Source organism: Marmota marmota, unplaced genomic scaffold (assembly GCF_001458135.2).
Source record: "Marmota marmota marmota unplaced genomic scaffold, marMar, whole genome shotgun sequence".
NCBI classification, from domain to species: Eukaryota; Metazoa; Chordata; class Mammalia; order Rodentia; family Sciuridae; genus Marmota; species Marmota marmota.
The window spans coordinates 2,292,946-2,311,287 of NW_026000240.1; the positions used below are offsets into that span (position 1 = coordinate 2,292,946).

General features: G+C 42.1%; 1 protein-coding gene across 3 annotated transcripts in view; it reads right to left on the reverse strand.

Annotated features, from left to right (window-relative positions):
• The window catches only part of Bdh1 (3-hydroxybutyrate dehydrogenase 1), a 47,769-nt gene that overhangs the window by 16,163 nt on the left and 13,264 nt on the right, over window positions 1-18,342 (reverse strand). For all 3 annotated transcript variants that reach the window (XM_015486842.2, XM_015486844.2, XM_015486843.2), the window contains exons 2-4: window positions 15,837-15,962; window positions 6,117-6,189; window positions 5,218-5,328 (exon numbers count right to left, since the gene is read on the reverse strand). In XM_015486842.2, the coding sequence (XP_015342328.1) occupies window positions 5,218-5,328; window positions 6,117-6,189; window positions 15,837-15,919 (267 nt within the window). In that variant the 5' untranslated portion in view covers window positions 15,920-15,962. The remainder of the gene's footprint in view (window positions 1-5,217; window positions 5,329-6,116; window positions 6,190-15,836; window positions 15,963-18,342) is intronic.

Sequence of the window (18,342 nt, forward strand, 5' to 3'; positions counted from 1 at the left end):
CCCCCCCCAGCTCAGTGTTGGAGATTAAACCCAGGGCCTCAAGCATGCCAAGTACAAGCTCTACCACTAATCTATGTCCTTAGCCACTCTGACAGGTTTCTGATTTGCATAACTTGTGAGATGCCAGGTAGAAGTAGTCACAAGGTAGGTAGGCTCTAACAGACCCAACCTAGCAATAATCTTGTGTGTTACTTGTGGGTACCAATCACCAAATCATAGAATCATAGCTACAGGAATGGAAGGGCCTAAGATCATGAAGGGCTTAAAATCATCAGGAAATTGAGGGCCAGGGAAGGGAAGTGTTTGCTCAATCTCTGGGTCAGTGTTTGCTCAATCCCCTTGAAAGTCCTCCTTCTGCAGCACACAGCAGCTCACAGCAGCCTCTGCCCTGTGCTATGGAGTCAAGATGTGGCCCTGTGTCACTAGACAAACCAGCACGATGGCATAGGTGCTAAACAGAGGACAAGGGACTTTAAAGGCACCAAATGATTTTGTGGCATCACAGCTCCTGCCAGGACTGCAGAGGCAGGTCCACATTGTGCAGCCAAGCATGCCACACCCTTCATCCCAAGCAGGTTCTTCGATGAACTGAGGGAGGAGACACAGGGAGAGCCCATTGGGGGAGTCAATCTAAAGCCTATACACCTTCCAAACTAGTTCTTACACATCTACAATTTTTTTCCTAAGAATTGCCAATAAAAAAGCCTGTAATCCAAGTGGCTCAGGAGGCTGAGGCAAGAGATCACAGGTTCAAATCTAGCCTCAGCAACTAGTGAGTCCCTAAGCACTTAGCAAGACCCTGTCTCAAAATAAAAGTATAAAAAAAAGGGCTGGGGATGTGACTCATTGGTTAAGAGCCCCTGGATTAAATCCCTGGTACCAAAAAAAAAAAAAGGGCATTGTCAACAAAAGCATGTAAATATATACATGAAAGGCTACTCACTGACACTTTCTTGTGGTAGTGGGATGGTTCTGGGGATTGAACCCTTGGCCTTGCACATGGTAGGCAAGCACTCTACCACAGAGCTCCATCCCCAGCTGAGGCTTTGTTTTTAATAGCAAAAGTCAATCTTGGGGCAACAGATTGGGAAGACTTATTCTTTTATGCCATTCCTTTCCATATTATTTGAATTTGTTGTGAATATATCGTATTATGTTTATAATTCAAAATTAGTAAAGATTCAAAAGACAAACCCTTCACTGATCTGAAACAATGTTCAAAGCATGGCAATGTGAATTGCTTTATTATTTGTTCTTATTTATTTTATTGAATATTTACATTGTGAACAGAGACAATATTTTATTGTTTTTTGTGGTACTAGGGATTGGACCCAGGGGCGCTCTACCACTGAGCTACATGCCCAGCCCTTTATATTTATTTATTTATTTTGAGACAGGATCTCAATAAGTTGCCAAGGCAAGCCTCAAACTTTTGATCCTCCTGTATCAGCCTTCTGAGTTGCTGGGATTATAGATGTGTGCCCAGCAAGAGAGATCATCTTTATAAAAATATTAAAGCTAGTATGAAAAATTCTTTGGGCTGGAGATGTAGCTCAGTGGCCTAGCATATTCTTGGCCCTAGATTCAATCCTGGCATGCATGAATGCGTGCATGCGCATAAACACACACAAATCTTGAACATCCCCCAAAGGCCTATGTGTTAAAGGCTTGGTCTCAGGGTAACAATGTTGAGAAGTGGTAGAACCTTTAGAGGGCAGGACCTAGTGAGATGTCATGCCTTTGAAGGAAATTATGGTTCCCCTCCCCTTTATCTATGCTTCCTAGACATGAGGTGACCAGCTCTGCTCCACTACACACTCCCACCATGATGTGCTGCCTCACAGGCCCAAAGCAATAGGTTCCACCAATCATGGACTGGAACTTCCAAAACTGTGAGCCAAAAAGAATCTTTTCCCTTTATAAGTTGATTACCTCAGGTGTTTTATTATAGTGACAGAAAGCTGACTAACATCTGGATTTCTAGTTTTCAAAATAGAAAATGTCTCACCCACTGAGCAGAGACAGCAAGTTGTCCCAAACACCCATTCTTCCTTTCTATAGCAGGCCAACTGTGACTTTTTAAGCAGGGTACATATTATCTTAGAATACCTGCTCCATTCAACAGCCTCTCTCACAGCCAGGTAAGGCTGTGTGACTAATTTCTGTCCAACAGAGTAAGAGCACAGGTGATATATATGTACAGTGTCTATATTCTGCCCTTGAAGAACAGGGGTGGTGCTGGGAGCCATTAGCCAAGTAGGTATGACAATTTCCTTGCCAGCGTACCCTATGTTGCTTAGTGGAAGGACTCATGGAAATAGGACATTTTGCAGTGACATTGCATGTAGGTGACCTTGCTCAAGGACCAAGGCGGATCCGGATTAGGGTGTTCCCGGTTTAGGATAATCGGGTTTAGGGCGTTCCCAGTTTAGGTTCCAGGTTTAAGATTATTCCTGCTGGGAATAGGGCGTATCCTGCTGCCTGAGTTCCCCTTGAGTTCTCACGGGATTCAGACAGTATTTTTTGGGAGACAGAAGCCCAGTGGGAGTGGATTTGGGCAGAGAACGTGGATTTGGGCAGAGAACGTGGATTTCCCCAGAACGTGATTGTAGACGGCTGGTGTGAGTTCGGGAATAAAGAGTTGCTGTTTGAATCTACAAGCTGTGTGGTGGCTCGTGATTGTGTGCCCAGCCAGACTGCGGCAGGGTGGGGCACTCAAAAAAGATATACATATCAAAACTACACTGAAATACAGTTCTCATTTATCAGATTGGCAAAAATCTAAAGCACAAATGTAAGCTGTTGGTAACATTGTGTGGAAATAAGCACTGACTTATAGTACTGATAGTAATATAAAATTATATAAGCCCTACAAAATTTGGAAATATCTTAAAAAATGACAACATATTTTATTTACCTTCTAACCTAAGGGCAATCTCATTCCTAGAAGTTTACCCTAAAGATGAACCCCCAACAATATAAAACTGCATATGTACAAGGTTATTCATTGTGGCATTATTTGTAATTGCAAAATAGAGAAAACAACCTAAGTGTGTATCCATAAGAGACTAGTGGAGTAAATTATAATCCATCCACATAATGCAGTACTGTGAAGACCCTAAAAAAGTGAAGAAGAGCTCTGTGAAGTCACACAGTAGGACTTCCAATATGTATTGTTAGGTTAAAAAAAAAAAGAGCACAAAAGATCTAGGCACTACGCAAACATTCCAATTTGTGTAAGAAGAGGGTAATGAAAGAATGGGGTAGAGAAGACAATGAGACAAGTAACTACTGTAGTTACCTGTTTTTGTTTTTGTATTTTTTGTATAGTTTTGACTTTATGGTTAATGTTTCACATATTCAAAAATTGAATTAAGTTGGGGCTGGGGTTGTGACTCAGCGATACAGTGCTCACCTAGCACATGTGAGGCACTGGGTTCGATCTTCAGTACCATATAAAAATAAATAAATAAAATAAAGTTATTGTGTTCAACTACAACTAAAAAATATTTTTAAAAAATTGAATTAAGCCAACAAGAATGGGGGAAAACAAAATACAAATGAAAAAGTGAACCACACTGTGTTTTAAATTAATAATACAAAGATAAAGAAAAAACAAAAATTAATCCAAGTAACTTTTAAACATATTACTTTGTACACCTTCAATCAGTAAACAAAAACACTCTAGAGAAATCTATGTAAATAGACATAGTTTGTATATATGTATGTGATTAGATATGACATCTTTGAGCCCTGTCCACTGAGAAAAACAAGGAGCAGCAATGCCCTGTGCTTCTTAGCAATGAGCACACCTAATCCCCAGATTGTGGTGTGTAAAAGGAACCAGGTACAAACACATGTCTACACAGAGACACGTATGTGAATGTTCAAAGAAACATTGTTCAAAATGACCCAAAATCTAAACATCTTAATCCAAATATTCATCAACTACTGAATGGAAGTTTTAAAAGTGCAGCATATCCATGTGGTAGAGTATTTTTCAGCAATAAAAAGGAATGAACTACTGATACATGTTATGACATGGACAATTCTCAAAAATATTATGCTAAGTAAAAGAAGCCTGGTGTAAGACCATAAGATTATATAATTTTGTGTACATAAAATGTCCAGAAAAAACAAATCTAAAGAGATAATAATGGTAACCTGAGGGCTTGAGGTAGATGTGGATTTAACTATAAATGGTCAAGAGGGAAAATACTAAGTGAGGGACATGCTTTAAAACTAGATTGCACAGGAGGCTGAGGCTGGAGGATGGCAAGTTCAAAGGTAGCCACAGCAACTTAGCAAGGACCTAAGCAACTCAGTGAGACCCTGTCTCAAAATAAAATATAAAAAGGGCTGGGGATGTGGCTCAGTGTTAAGTACCCCCAGTTCAATCCCCAGTACCCCCCTAAAAAAATTGGATTGCAGGGGAAATGGGGACTAAAATGGACTCAATCAAATTCCATGAATGTATGATTTTTGTCCAAAATGAAACCAACTATTATATATAACTATAGTGCTCAAAAAAAAGGGCTAGATTGTAACGATAGTTAAACTAGTCTCTACATGAGGGGAACAGTCCCTTAATTACTTTTGTAGCCTCATGTCCCAGTGCTTCCCTTTATACACCCTAAATCTCTCTTGATGTCCCAAAGGAGCTTCATGGTTCCAAGACTTTGCTTGGGTTAATCCTTCTGTCTGACAGGTCATTCTTCCCAGTTTCCACTGATGAAAGCATTATTTATTCTCCACAGCCCAGGACAAATGTTACCTCCTCTATCATGCCAGAATCAGTCCCTTCCTTCTCTGTATTCTCTTGAACATTCTTGCACGTCCCTGAGAATGCTCTTCATTCTAATTCTTCAGCTATGACTATGCATGATGTCCTCTCACCACCAGACAGTGAGTTCCTTGGGGCAGAGACCATGTCGTATTCTTTTACTGCACCTAGCAAAGTGTCAGGCACATCATTAACACTTGGCAAATAAATAAATGAAGGAATGGATGAATGGATGGATGGATGGAGAGATGGCTGGCTGGCTGGCTGAATGGATGGATGGAAAAACTATGAAGAACAATGAGAAGCCAGTGGGAAAGGTACAGGTTATTTTAAAGAACATATGAACCAGTGGTTAGAAAAGCAATTTAAAAAAAAAAGCTACAAAGAGTAACTACATATAAAGGATAAAGGTGAAGAAAATGGTTTTCTCTTACCTTTAACAAGCAGCCAGCAAATACAAGGAAGCCTTTCGAATGCAGATGCTTGGCCAAGGAGAACCCAAATCCAGAGTCGCAGCCTGTGATCAGGACAGCTTTGCTGTCAACCTATTTTAGAGAGTCAGACCCCAAATTAGGAATTCAGGGTCCCAAGGCAGAGTGACCAGGTCCCCTACCCTCTGGATCGTAACAGTTAGTGCTGAGTAGCCCAGGCCTGGCCCTCCACTCTTGGCTGTGCTATCTGGAGAAACAGTAAACAACAACATGTACTGCAAAAACCTGGAGTCAGAATCAGGAGACCAGGTTCCACCCAGACTCTGCTGCCAACTATCAAGGCTGCTTGGGGAAATGACCTCTGGTTTCAGGATCTCGATTCCCTCAGTTACAATCACTATTATCATCATTGTCATCATCTTCATCATCAGAGCTGTGCTTCTCAAGTGCAATACTGACTGTGTGAAAGGCTCAGTGTCCTTCTTATCTCACAATTACCCACATAGAAAGCATGATTACTGCACCCTGTTACCAGTGAGAAAAAAAGACATGTTTTCAATGCCCTATGTAGTTAGCTAGAATGGAAACCAGGGCAGAGAGATTTCAGAGTCTACCTCTTAAGCCCCAACCTGCTGGGTCGGGGGGAGTTCTGGCTCCCCAGCAGGTCTCCATGACATCTCCCTGGCTGAGAGGGGCGGGAGTACCTCATCACAGCTCCTTGCAGGTCTGGGAATGTTGGTCTCACTACTGATGTGGGGCTTAAGGGTAAGGATAAATGAGAAAGTGGTTCACAGTATCCTAACATACTAAGACCCTACTGTGAGGATGGCTCAGGGGCTGGGGTCCAGAAGGAAGGGCTCTGACCATCTGGCTGGTTCCCAGGGAACTGGACTTCCACTCACCGGGTCCACCTTACTGGCGTAAGTCCGGCGCCTGATAGAGGTAAAGGAGGTAGAGCAAAACAACAGTGTGCTTCTGCAAGGGAAAAAGAAGCCATGAGAATGAGGCTAAGCTCCCGCCCTAGACCTCATTCCTGCAGCAGAAGCAACTAGGACATGCTCAGCCAGCCTAGCCTAAAGCCCCATGGATTATCTCCCCACTCCAGGCTCTGGGGACAACTTGCTGGTACAGCTGAGAAAGAAGCCCTGTTTCTACCAGGTGGCTAGGCTGATGGACAGTGAGCCAGCATTTGCTGTAGCCACTGTAACCACTGTACAGGAAAAGTCATCCTGAGAATAAAGCCAACCCGGAAGCACTTTTGCTGGGAGGCCCTGCCAAAACCTGACTGTCTGGTGTCCCACTCCAGTAAAGTTCTACTTCCTGCTTTTCAAGGTGACACAGACAGGCAGTGTTTCAGACCAATTCAAGTGTGAAATGTTCTCTCAGAGATATATCTTTGTTAAAGTCTTCTGCATATTCAGTGTCTGCTGAATTTAATGCTGCTTCTTCATAGTTATTTTAATTAACCCTTTTATTTTTAAGTAATCGTAGATTCATATGCAGTTAAGAAATAATACAGGGTGTAACTCCACATTGTATACAACCACAAGAATGGGAAATTATGCTCCATGTACATATAGTATATCAAAATACATTCCACTGTCATGTATAATTATGAAGAAGAAATAAAAAATTATTTTATATAATAAAAAGAAAGAAAGAAAGAGAGAAAACAGGAAGATGTTAGGCACCTTTTGCCCAATTTCCCTTAATGATAACATCTTGCAAAACTATACTAAAAGTCAAGGTGTAATAGTGTACCCCTGTAATCCCAGTGACTCAAAAGGCTGAGGCAGGAGGATTGCAAGCTTGAGACCAGCCTGCACAATTTGGTGAGAACCTGTCTCAAAATAAAAAAATTTTAAAAAGGGCTGAAAATGTAATTCAGTGGTAGAGTGCCTCTGGATTCAATCCTTAATATTACAAACCAAACAACTGACCATACAACAATATCACAACCAAGATATTGACATTGAAACTGTAAAAATACAGAACAATCCCAACATCACTACATGGTTCCCGTGACCCTATTAGGTTCCTGTGACCCTACTCCTTCCCACCCTACTCTCCTTAACCACTAATCTGTTCTCTACAATTTTGTCATTTTAATAATGTTATACCAAAAGTAGAAAACAGTAAGTCATCTTTGGGGTTTGGCTTTTTTCATTCAACTAATTCTCTGGAGATCCATGCAGATTGTTGTATATATGGAGCTTTCTCTTTTTATTGCTAAGTAGTGCTCTGTGGCTTGGGCATTTGTTTGACTATTTACCTACTGAAGGACTTCTGGGTTGTTTCCAGTTTGGAGTTATTATGAATAAAACTGCTATGAACATTCTACGATAGGTTTTTGTACAAACATTACATTTTTATTTCTCTTGGATAAATGCCCAGGAGTACAATTGTTCAGTCATGTGATAGTTGTATGTTCAGTTTTAAAAGAAACTGCTCAACTGTTTATAGCTACAGAGTGGCTGGAGCACACATACGACATTCCCAGTAGAAAATGTAGTAACCCATATCCTTGCCAGCATTCAATAGTGCCACTAATTTTTGTTTTAGCCATGCTGAAACCTGTGTAATGATGATTTCACTGTGGTTTTAATTTGCATTTCTTTAATAGATAATGATGTGGAACATCTCTGTGATCATTTGCCATCTGTCTTAGTTTGGGCAACTGAAACAAAATATCAGTTTGGGCTGCTCAAACAACAAAGTGGCTTATAAAGTAGCAAACATTTTTCACAGTTCTGGTGGTCAGAAAGACCAAGATCAAAGTATCAGCAGACTATATCTTGTAAGAGCCCATTTCCTAGATACACTGATGACTTTTCACTATAACTTCACATGGCAGAAGGGGAGGTCTTAGACCTCTTTTAGAAGGACACTAATGCCATGCCAAGGGTTCCACATCCATGACCTAGTCACCTCCAAAGGCCCTGCCTCCTAATACCAACAGCTGGAGGATAAGGGTTTGAACATATGAATCTAGGTGGAATACAAACAGTAAGACCACAGCACCACCTGCATGCCCTCTCTTCATGTGTTCTGTCTATATTTTAAATGGATTATTTAGCCTTTGGCTATTGAATCTTAAGAATCCTTAAGATGTTCTAGATACCTTGGTTACATATGTGATATACAAATCTTTTTCTCCTAGTCTGTAACTTGCTTTTTAATCATCATGACAGGATCAAATGCTGGAAAAAAACTGTTTCTCTTCCTTTTTCTTTTTCCTTTTTATTTATTTATTTATTGTGGTACTAGGGATTGAACTCTGGCGTACTTTTTACCACTGAGCTAAACCCCCAGTCCTTTTTTTATTTTGAGACAGGATGTCACTAACTTGTTGAGGCTGGCCTTGAACTTGCAATCTTCCTGCCTCAGCCTCCCAAGTTGCTGGGATTACTGGCTTGTGCCATTGAACCTGGTTACTATTTCATTTTGGAAGTCTGATTGGGTCATGCGGGACTTGGCCTACTTCTAGAACCCGAAGATTTTCTTCCATGTTTTTTTCCTAAAACTTTTATAGTTTTATGTTTTGCATTTTAGTCCATGATCCATTTTGAGTTTATTTTTATGAGACTTAGGTCAAAGGATAGTTTTGCCTATGAATTTCCAGTTGCCCCTGCATCATGTTTTGAAAAATGTTATCTTTCCTCCATTGAATCACTTTTGAACTTTTGTCAAAAACCAGTTGAACATATTTGTGTGGGTCTACTTCTGGATTATCTGTTCTGTGCTCCTACCTTATTTTCCTTTTTGAAAGTTGTTCTAGAATTCCATTTCTTTTGCTTTCCATATCAGTGATAGAATAATCTTGTTTTTATCTACCAAAAAAAATGTGACTGGGATTTTGATAGAAATGGTGCTAAACCTGTATAATCAGTTGGAGAGAACTGACATCCTCACTTTGTTGAAGATGCCCCTGAATACTCCATTTATTTAAGTCTTTGACTTCTTTCATCAGTGTTGTGTAGTTTTTAGCAAACTCTGGGAATGTTTTTGTTTTATTTATACCTAAGTACTTCTCTTTCTTGTTTGCAATGCTGGGGATTTAAGCCAGGACTTCACACATGCTAGGCAAGTGCTATACCACTGAGCTTCAAACTACAAACACACATTGGCCCCCCCTCCCTGCTTTTTTTGAGTAATCATAAATGGTATTGTTTTAAATTTTGGTATCCACATGTTTGTTGCTAGTATATACAAATACAACTGATTTCTTTTTTGGAAGCAGGAACCAGGGATTGAACTCAGGAGCACTCAATTACTGAGCCACATCCCCAGCCCTATTTTGTATTTTATTTAGAGATAGGCTGTCACTGAGTTACTTAGCATCTTGTTTTTGCTGAGTCTGACTTTGAACTGGCAATCCTCCTGCCTCAGCCTCCCAAGCCACTGGGATTAGAGGTGTGAGCCACTGCACCTGGCACAAATACAATTGATTTTTGTGTTATCTTGTATGTTATAACCTCACTAAACTCACTTATTAGTTCTGAGAGTTTGTTTGCCTTTTTGTGTGTGTTGGGGGGGGGGGGGAGTAGATTCCTTGGGATTTCCTATGTAAATAATTATGTAATGTGCAAATAGGGACATTTTTATTCTTCTTTTCTGATCTGTACGACTTTATTTCTGTTTTTTGCCTTATTGCCCTGGCTGGAACTTGAGCACTCTGTTGGACAAGTGGTGAGAATAAACGTCTCCACCTCAGGGCAAAGCATTCAGTCTCTCACCATTAAGTGTGATCTTAGCTGCAGGTCTATTGTAAATGCTTTTTACTGTATTCAGGGAGTTCCTGTTTATTTTTCTGAGCATTTGCATCATAAGTGGTTGATAATTTTGCTTTTGCTTCATTGATAGATAGGATCAGGCAATTTTTCTTCTTTAGTTCACTAATTTGATTTTCAAATAATGAGCTGTTCTGACATCCCTGGAACAAACACATTTGCTCATGGTTTATAATTCTTTCTAAACAATGCTGAATTCTATTTGCTCTTATTTTAAGGATTTTTTTTACACCCATATTCATGAGAAATTTGGGTCTCTAGCCTTCTTTAATCTTTTTATTGGTACTGTGTTTGGTTTTGGAATCAGGATAATCCAGTTGCATAGAATGAGCTGGGGGTTACTCCTGGGTGGAGGTGAGAGTTCTGGCTCCCCAACCAGGCCTCCACTGATATCACCCTGGCCAGGTAGAGTCAGAGTGTCCCGTTTCTGCTTCCAGAGTTTACAGGAGAGTGTGTCTCATCACTGAGAGTGATGGAGAATGTCCTACCCTCCACAAGGCCTCCTCCGACACTCCCCCTCCTGCAGAGCAAAACAGAGGTGCCTATTCCTGCTGAGTGGGCATGGTGGTCCTGGTCCCTCCTTGGTTTTTTCTGACGCTGCCCCTAGATGGGGGTTGGGGTCCCTCTCCACAGCCTGGTGAGGTAGAAGTCTAGGCTCCCCACTGACCTTTGCTGAAGGGAAACGGGTGAGGCTACCGCTTTTTCTGTGTTTGACTGAAATAGAGCTATCATTGACTAACAGTTTTGTGTCTTGCTAGGCTGGTTCCTTGGCTAGAGAGAGAGCAAGCTTTTGTTGGGTCTTTTTGTGTCTGAGCTTACTGGTGTTTCAGGGCTGCCAGCTCCATATCTGGTGTATGTGAAGTAGAAAGAAAATCTAGAAAATGACTATTTCATTTCCTGGATCCTAAGGTCCCTAGCTGGTCTGCCTTCTTTCCATCTTTTAGAGCCTTTTTATGCTCATTTCATATAACATCCAAGGTTTTTAGCTGTACCGAGAAGGAGGAATAGAGAAAAGTACATCTACTCTGTCTAGAAGTGAAAATTCCATTAGTTTATTTTTTATTATATGCAGTGTTGGGGATGAAACCCATGGCCTCAAGCACACTAAGTACATGCTTTACCACTGAGCTACACCCTTAGCCCCTCTGTTAGTTTTAAAATTAATATTAAACTAATAATAATAAGTGGAGGAGGTAGGGGCAAGTGAGTAGCTGGCAATAAGGAAGAAGAAATGGGAGAGAGATTTGTTTTTTCTGCCTACCATTTTGTGCCATTGAACTTTGTGTCATGTGATATAGTACCTATTCAAAATAGTCCATTTTTAAAAAATTTATAAAAATGTGCCATTCAGGTCAGGGCTGGGGATATGACTCAGAGAGCACTGGCAGTGTAATTATGGAAGCCCAGGTGATATATACATAAAGGATCAGCATACAATTTCCTACTTTTGTATATGTTTAGGTTCTCCATAAAACAATTTTCAAAACTAACAAGGAAGATATAGATCAGTAGTAGAACTTATGCTTTGTACCCGTGAGGTCCTGGGTTCAATCCCCAGCACCACCAGAAAGAAAGAAAGAGAGAGAGAGAGAGAGAGAGAGAGAGAGAGAGAGAGAGAAAGAAAGAAAGAAAGAAAGAAGAAATTACAAGGAAGATTTTTAAACTATTCCCATGCCTGCCCTTCTGACCAGTTAAGTCAGAATCCCCAGGAGTGAGGCACAGAAGCTTTCTTCTCCCCACAGTGCTCTAAGTGAGACTAACCTGCAACCAGAGGTCAAAAACTACTTTGGCTCTGGGTGTAGCTCAGTGGTGAATTGCATACTTAACACTCTTGAGGTTCTGGGTTTGAGCCACAGCACCACAAAAATTAAAAATATAATCCAGGCATAGTGGTGCATGCCTATAACCCAGCTTCTCTGGAAGCTAAGGTGGGAGATTACAAGTTCAACTTAGCAACTGGCCAACTTGGCAAGACCCTGTCTCAAAATAAAACAATAAAAAGGGATGAGGAGGTAGCTCAGTGGTAGAGAACCTGAGCTTGTGTGAAGCTCTGAGTTCAATCCACAGTACCACAAAAAATAATTGAAAAAGCAAAAACCTACTTCCTTAAAAGGGCAAAAACCACTTTTTACCCTAGGGGAAAAAATAAGTAACCTGGGTCCTCTATAGTCATACCAGTCCTAGATTTCTGAGTGCTTCTACTACTACTGTTAGTGTGCTGCAGTCTTAACTGATACATTGGCCTTCCAGGGCCGAAAGGGCCCTAAGGTTTTAACCCAAAGCCCGTGGGAGAAGATTGTGTATTTCCCTGGAGGGTCCCCTCTGCTGGACAACCACTGACAGCTATACTAGGCCAGCAGGTGAGACAAATTACATTTCCGGACAGTCAGTGCCCTTTTTGATAATCTGGGATCAGGGGTGGGGGTGGGAGGGGTGTCATTAGATTCTGAGAACAAAAGCTTCCTTATTTCTGCCTAAACCAGAATGAGATGGGTGGAAGAAGGGCATCTAGTGCCTCCTCAAGGGTCTATGGAGGAACCTGCTGCCCCTCTGAGCCCTGATATCCAGGGGCTTGCCTGGCTGCATTTAAGAGGTGGCCCCCCCTCCATCTCCTGCTGACCAGGGCATTAGCTTAGACTTCTTTTTTTAAAAATCTATCTATCTATCCATTCATTCTGAGGACTGAACCCCAGGGCACTTTATCACTGGGCTACATCCCCAGCCTTTTGATTTTTTGTTGTGAGACAGGGTCTCACTAAGTTGCTGAGGCTGATCTCAAACTTGCTATCCCCCTGTCTCAACCTTCTGAGTAGGGATAACAGGTGTGCACCACTGTGCCTGGCTATTGTTCCGGCTTTTTCCCTATCTTACCAGTCTGTGTTTCTATCTTTTTCATTGCTCCCATCACACATTAGTAACAATAACCAGTAACCCAGCTTTTTGCTGAGAATAGTCACTGAGTAAATTTGACAGACTAAACCCAACAAGATGGAGTTCAGAAGAAACAGACAGTGGTGCAAGGACAGCTTAGGAGGAATGTGGTCTTACAGCAGCATCCATGAAAAAATTCAGTCATGAATCACAAGTATGATGCGGCTGCCACAAGAAGCCGTGTGAGCCCAGGCTGGACAGGAAGGAACCCAGGATGAGGCTAGAAGAGCCCTTTTCCACTCTCTCTGGGGCAAGTACCCCTGGAGTACTATGTGTCACACCTGGACTGACAGAGCTAAGCACTGGTGCATGTAACAAGATCCAGAAAGTAGAGTACGGGTGGAGAATGTATGGGTAAGCCACCTGTTGTAATGTGGATATGAGGCATCCCTCAAAAGCTCCTGTGTCAATGTTCACAGGTGAAATGATTAGATTATGAGAACTGTAACCTAATCATTGGATTGATCCAGTTGATGGATTAATAATTTGAAAGGACTGCTTTACTAGATGGTAAGTGTAGCTGAGTGGGGTGTGGCTGAAGATTGGGACATTAGGGGTGTGCCCTTGGTGATTATATCTGTCCCCTGGGCTCCTCCAATATGAAGGACTGTATACAGAGCTATCCAAATATGGGAGGCCTGCTGTGGTAGGTACTGACTTCCCCATGGCTCGTCACATTCAAATGCATGCAAACTTTCTAAGGTCACCTATGAAAATGCTATCAGAGCAGCAGGATTCACCTACAGGTAGGGTCTGGAGTATAAGCCCTTTCCAATTGAGATTCAAGCAGACGATCAGGCCAGTTTTTCCAGTTTTTTCCTTGACACTGTCATCACCCACTGTGCCAGCCTCTTTTTGCACCTGAGTCTCCCTCCTGGCTTCTGCTAATGCCTGAGGACATTTAATGTATTCTGACTCAGCTCTGTCCCTGGCCACCCACCCCAGGCCCCTTGACCTAACTAGGTTACTTTTCAATCCACCCAGAAGATTCAGAATGACCCTGTGACAGCTTTTCTCTCCCTTCAAATGAACAAGAAGCTTAACTAATTTTCCTATGAGATCAAGCATGTAAAAGTATTTAAATGTCCTTTGGGATTATTTTATCTTCTATATAAAACAATTACCAGAAATCTCTAAAAACAACCTATGAGACAGATTTTGCCATTATTTTTTTATGAATCACTTGAAAAAAAAATTGAAGTTGGACACAGTGGCACATTCCTGTAATCTCAGTGACTTGGGAGGCTAAGGGAGAAGGATCACAAGTTCAAAGCCAGCCTCAGCAACTTAGTGAGGCCCTAAGTAACTTGGCAAAAATAAAAAATAAGGCTGGGGCTGTAGCTCAGTGGCAGAGCAGCTGCCTTGTACGTGTGAAGCACTGGGTTTGATCCTCAGCACCACATAAAAATAAATAAACAAAATAAAGATATTGCAAAAAAAAAAAATAAAAAATAAAAAGGGCTGGTGATGTGGCTCAATGGTTAAGCCCCCCTGGATTCAATTCTGGATACCAAAAAACAAAATAATAATAATAATGCAGAAAATCACCTTTTGAAAAAGTCCTTTAATGGAACAAGGTTCTGTGCTCTCTCAAATGCAATGGTCCCCTGTTCAGAGTGACCTCTAGTAGCTGAAGCCCATCTCCAAGCTGAATCTCTGCTCTGGATCTCAGGCAAATGCTTTTTAAGAAAATGCTGCAAGATGTGCTGGGGATATAGCTCAGTGGGGGAGTGCTTGCCTAGCATGCCTGAGGCTCTAGATTCAATCCTTAGCACCACACACACACAAAAAAAGATTCTGCAGAAAGCCTCTATATATACATGCTTCTAAAGACACTCAGCTTTCTAGCTACTGGGACTTTGAATTTAACCTGACATTCAGTCTCACTTCCCTCAAATATAACAGAAAGGTATTGCTTATTTTTTCCTTTCTCAGGCTGCAAAAGAGGAAAATGCAGCTGAGCCCACTGAATCCCCTGGAAGAAGGCAATTCCAGAAGTTCTCTAAGAAGATTCAGCAGGGAATGGTGGCACATGCCTACAATCCAAGCAATCAGGAGCCCAAGACAGGAGGATCACTTGAGCCTAGGAGTTCAAGATCATCCAGGCCAAATGTCTCAAAAACAAAAGCAACAACAACAAAAAACCCCTTCACTTATTTAATACTTCTTTTAAATCACACCAACAGTTCAGTGAAGTCTCTGGACATTTTAATAAACTGACTTTATGTGTAAAATTTTTAAAAAGACAAAAGAAATGAGCCTCATGAATACTGTGTGCCTCCAATGTGATGTGCTGAGAAAGGTACACCTCCTTCTGCAGGCTCCTTGCTAACCATGCATATCTGAATCTAAACACAAGGTAATATGCAAACCCAGACTGAGAGACATTCTACAGACTGATAGGTCCTGAACGAAAAAGACCAAGGAACTGCCACAACAGAAAGAGATCAATGAGACATGACAACTTAATGCAATATGGGATTCTGGGATGTATTCTGAGACCAGAAAAAGATCTATCAGTTGGCCCCTTCTGGTAAAATTTGAAAACATTCTGTAACTGGGTTAATAGTATTGTATCAATGGCAATTTCCTCATTTTGATCATTGTAATATGGTTTATTTCCTTTAGGAAAGTTATGTGAAGGGAATTTGGGAGCTTTTATAATATTTTTTGCATTGTATAATTCTAAGGTTATTTCAAAGAAAAATGGTTTTAGAGAGCATTATGAGAGCTATTCTTTGCCCTGTGAGCCTGGGAGGGGCTTCCTCTGAGGACACCTCTTGGTTTCCTTTGCTGGGAGCTGGCATGGAGACATCGCTGAGAGCGGGACTCATCACCACCAGCACCACCCAGATGGGGAAAGCGTGACCCCTCAAGGTCACTCCACCCTTCGTTGCTTACCTTGTTCCATGTTCTCCATCATAGACACTTAGAGTCTTTCCTGGGAGCTGTGACAGGGTCCTGGAGAGGCGGGTAGCCAGCATGGTGGCAACAAGTGATACAATGGTCTGCTTCCTTCCTGTGGTTCTGAAACACAAGACACACCTTCAGCATCACCTCATTGCATTCAGGGGTTTAATCAGGAAAGGCTATTTTATTTCCAGGTTGTTAAAGTCAAACAGGACTGGGTCTGACCCAGGCCCAGTCCTGGTACCAGGCAGGCCCCTCCTCCACCTCCCTCTCAAGCTACAGCCTCATGTGATGGCATGTCAGGAGCCAGGGGGTCTGGAAACCTGGGGTCTGGCTCTGGCTGTGCCACCAACCCACTGGGCAGCCCTGAATGAGTAATCACCCACTTGTAACTTGAAGAGGTTGGGCCAGCCAGTGACCCTCAAATCAGGCTGTGTAGCAACCACTGGTAGAGTCAGGGACTAGTGCCTTGGGGATGCTAACTCAGTGAAGCCTGTTCCCTTGTCCAGGTTTCTGACACCTAGTAAAACATCCATCTGTGGTGACCGGGACATCAGGCTTCACTTCCAATGTGCCCATGTGCCTCTACAGCAGCTTTTGCAGCCCCACACCACTTACCATTGAGCTCAGCTCTCCACCTCCCTCCCCACCCCAGCTAATATGAGGATCTGGCTCTGAGTCTAAATCATCAGAAATTCATTATAGCACGGAGTCTGAAGCTACAAAATGACAGACTCTTTATATTAAAACATATACACACTGGGAACAGCAGTGCAAACCTGCAATCCCAGCTACTGGGAATCTGAGGCAAGAGGATCACAAATTTGAGGCAAGAGGTTCACAAATTTGAGGCCAGCCTGGGCAACTTAGCAAGACCCTGTCTCAAAATCAAATGAAAAGGGCTGGGGTGTACGTCAGTAGTACACTGTGTGCCTGGCATGCACCAGGCCCTGGGTTCAATCCCCAGTAGTACAGAAAAACAGAAACAAACAAAAAATCCAAACCACAAAACACACACATATACAAACTTCCCCATCTCTTCCATTCAATGTTAAACCAAACTATTGCAACAAAGTCATATCATTTAGTGTCACTTTAAGGCTACTTAGCACCTTGACTAGTTGTGCATTATTAACTGTTGATCAGGAGGCATACTAGTTGCCTTCCTGTTCAGTTTACCACTGGTTGGTTCCTTCTGACAGAGGAGAGGGAAGGGGAGGTTGGGAGGGAGGTTAACAAGGCAACCAGGGCCTGAAGGAGCTGTTGCTCTTTTCAAGGTCAATAAGTTCTAGCCTCACTTCTGTATGTCTGGCTGTAGTTTGTTTTACTATACTTACTTATAATAAGGCACTGCCTAGGAAGCAGTGCCTCCCCATTCCAGCCCAAACCTAACTGATAACCTAGGGCAACAGGTCAGTACATCAGTTCTTTTTCTGTTGCTATAATAAAATATCTGAGATTGGGTGACTTATAAATAAAGGAGGTTTATTTGGCTCATGGTTCCTGTCCAAGGACATGTGGCCACATCTGGTAATGGCCTTGTTGCTGTCAGTCACAAGATAGGTCAGGATATCACATGGCAATAAATGTGTGTGTGTGTGTGTGTGTGTGTGTGTGTGTTCTGGTCTTTCTCTTCTCTCGCTTCTTATAAAGCCACCACGATTCAATCATGATGAACTTGTTTAATCCTAATCACCTCCCATAGCTCTACCTCTAAACAGCATGGATGGATTAAATGTCCACCCTATTAATATCTCACAATGGGGATTAAATTTCAACACATGAACCCTAGGGGACACATTCAGACCATATCAAACCATAGTAGTCAGTAATAAGTTAACTAACCACCACAGCAAGTTCCTTGTAGGAGGCAGATGAAGGTGTTCGATGTGTTTAATCCCTAGGAAAGGAAAACAAGCCGGGGTCTCCTTGACTGATCTCGCCTGAACTGTGCAGTAGACTCTTGCTTCTCCTCCTGCCCCTACTCACCACACTCCTCTCTGAGCACTGCAGCCAGAGTGATTGTGTTCCTCCCTTGCTGAGAGCCTCCTTCCCATGCCTGTTGGTGCTGGCCTCTAGCTCCTTTCCTAACCTTGCCCAGCCTCCCTCTGCTTTGCTCACCATATTGCAGCCAACGCTCACCTGTGCCAGCTCTTTCCTGCATATACTCTTTCTAAATGGCTGATATGGCTAAATGGCTTCAGTGTGGCTATCTTTGACTTCCTGCTCTTGTTTGAATATGGTTTGTCCCCTTCAAAACTCATGTTGAAACTTGTTTTGTTTTGTTTCCCCCTTTAAAACTTGATTGCCATTGTGGTGGTGCTGGGAGATGGGTCCTTGAAGAGGTGATCAGGTCATTCAGAGGGATAAATGTCTCTCTGAGTGAGTTCTCTCTTGGAACAGCATTAGTCTCTGTTGCTGTAAGTTACTGTAAGAGGTTTTACTCTTCTACACATGCCTGATTGACCTCTGCTTTTTCTGCCAGCTACAAAGGAGC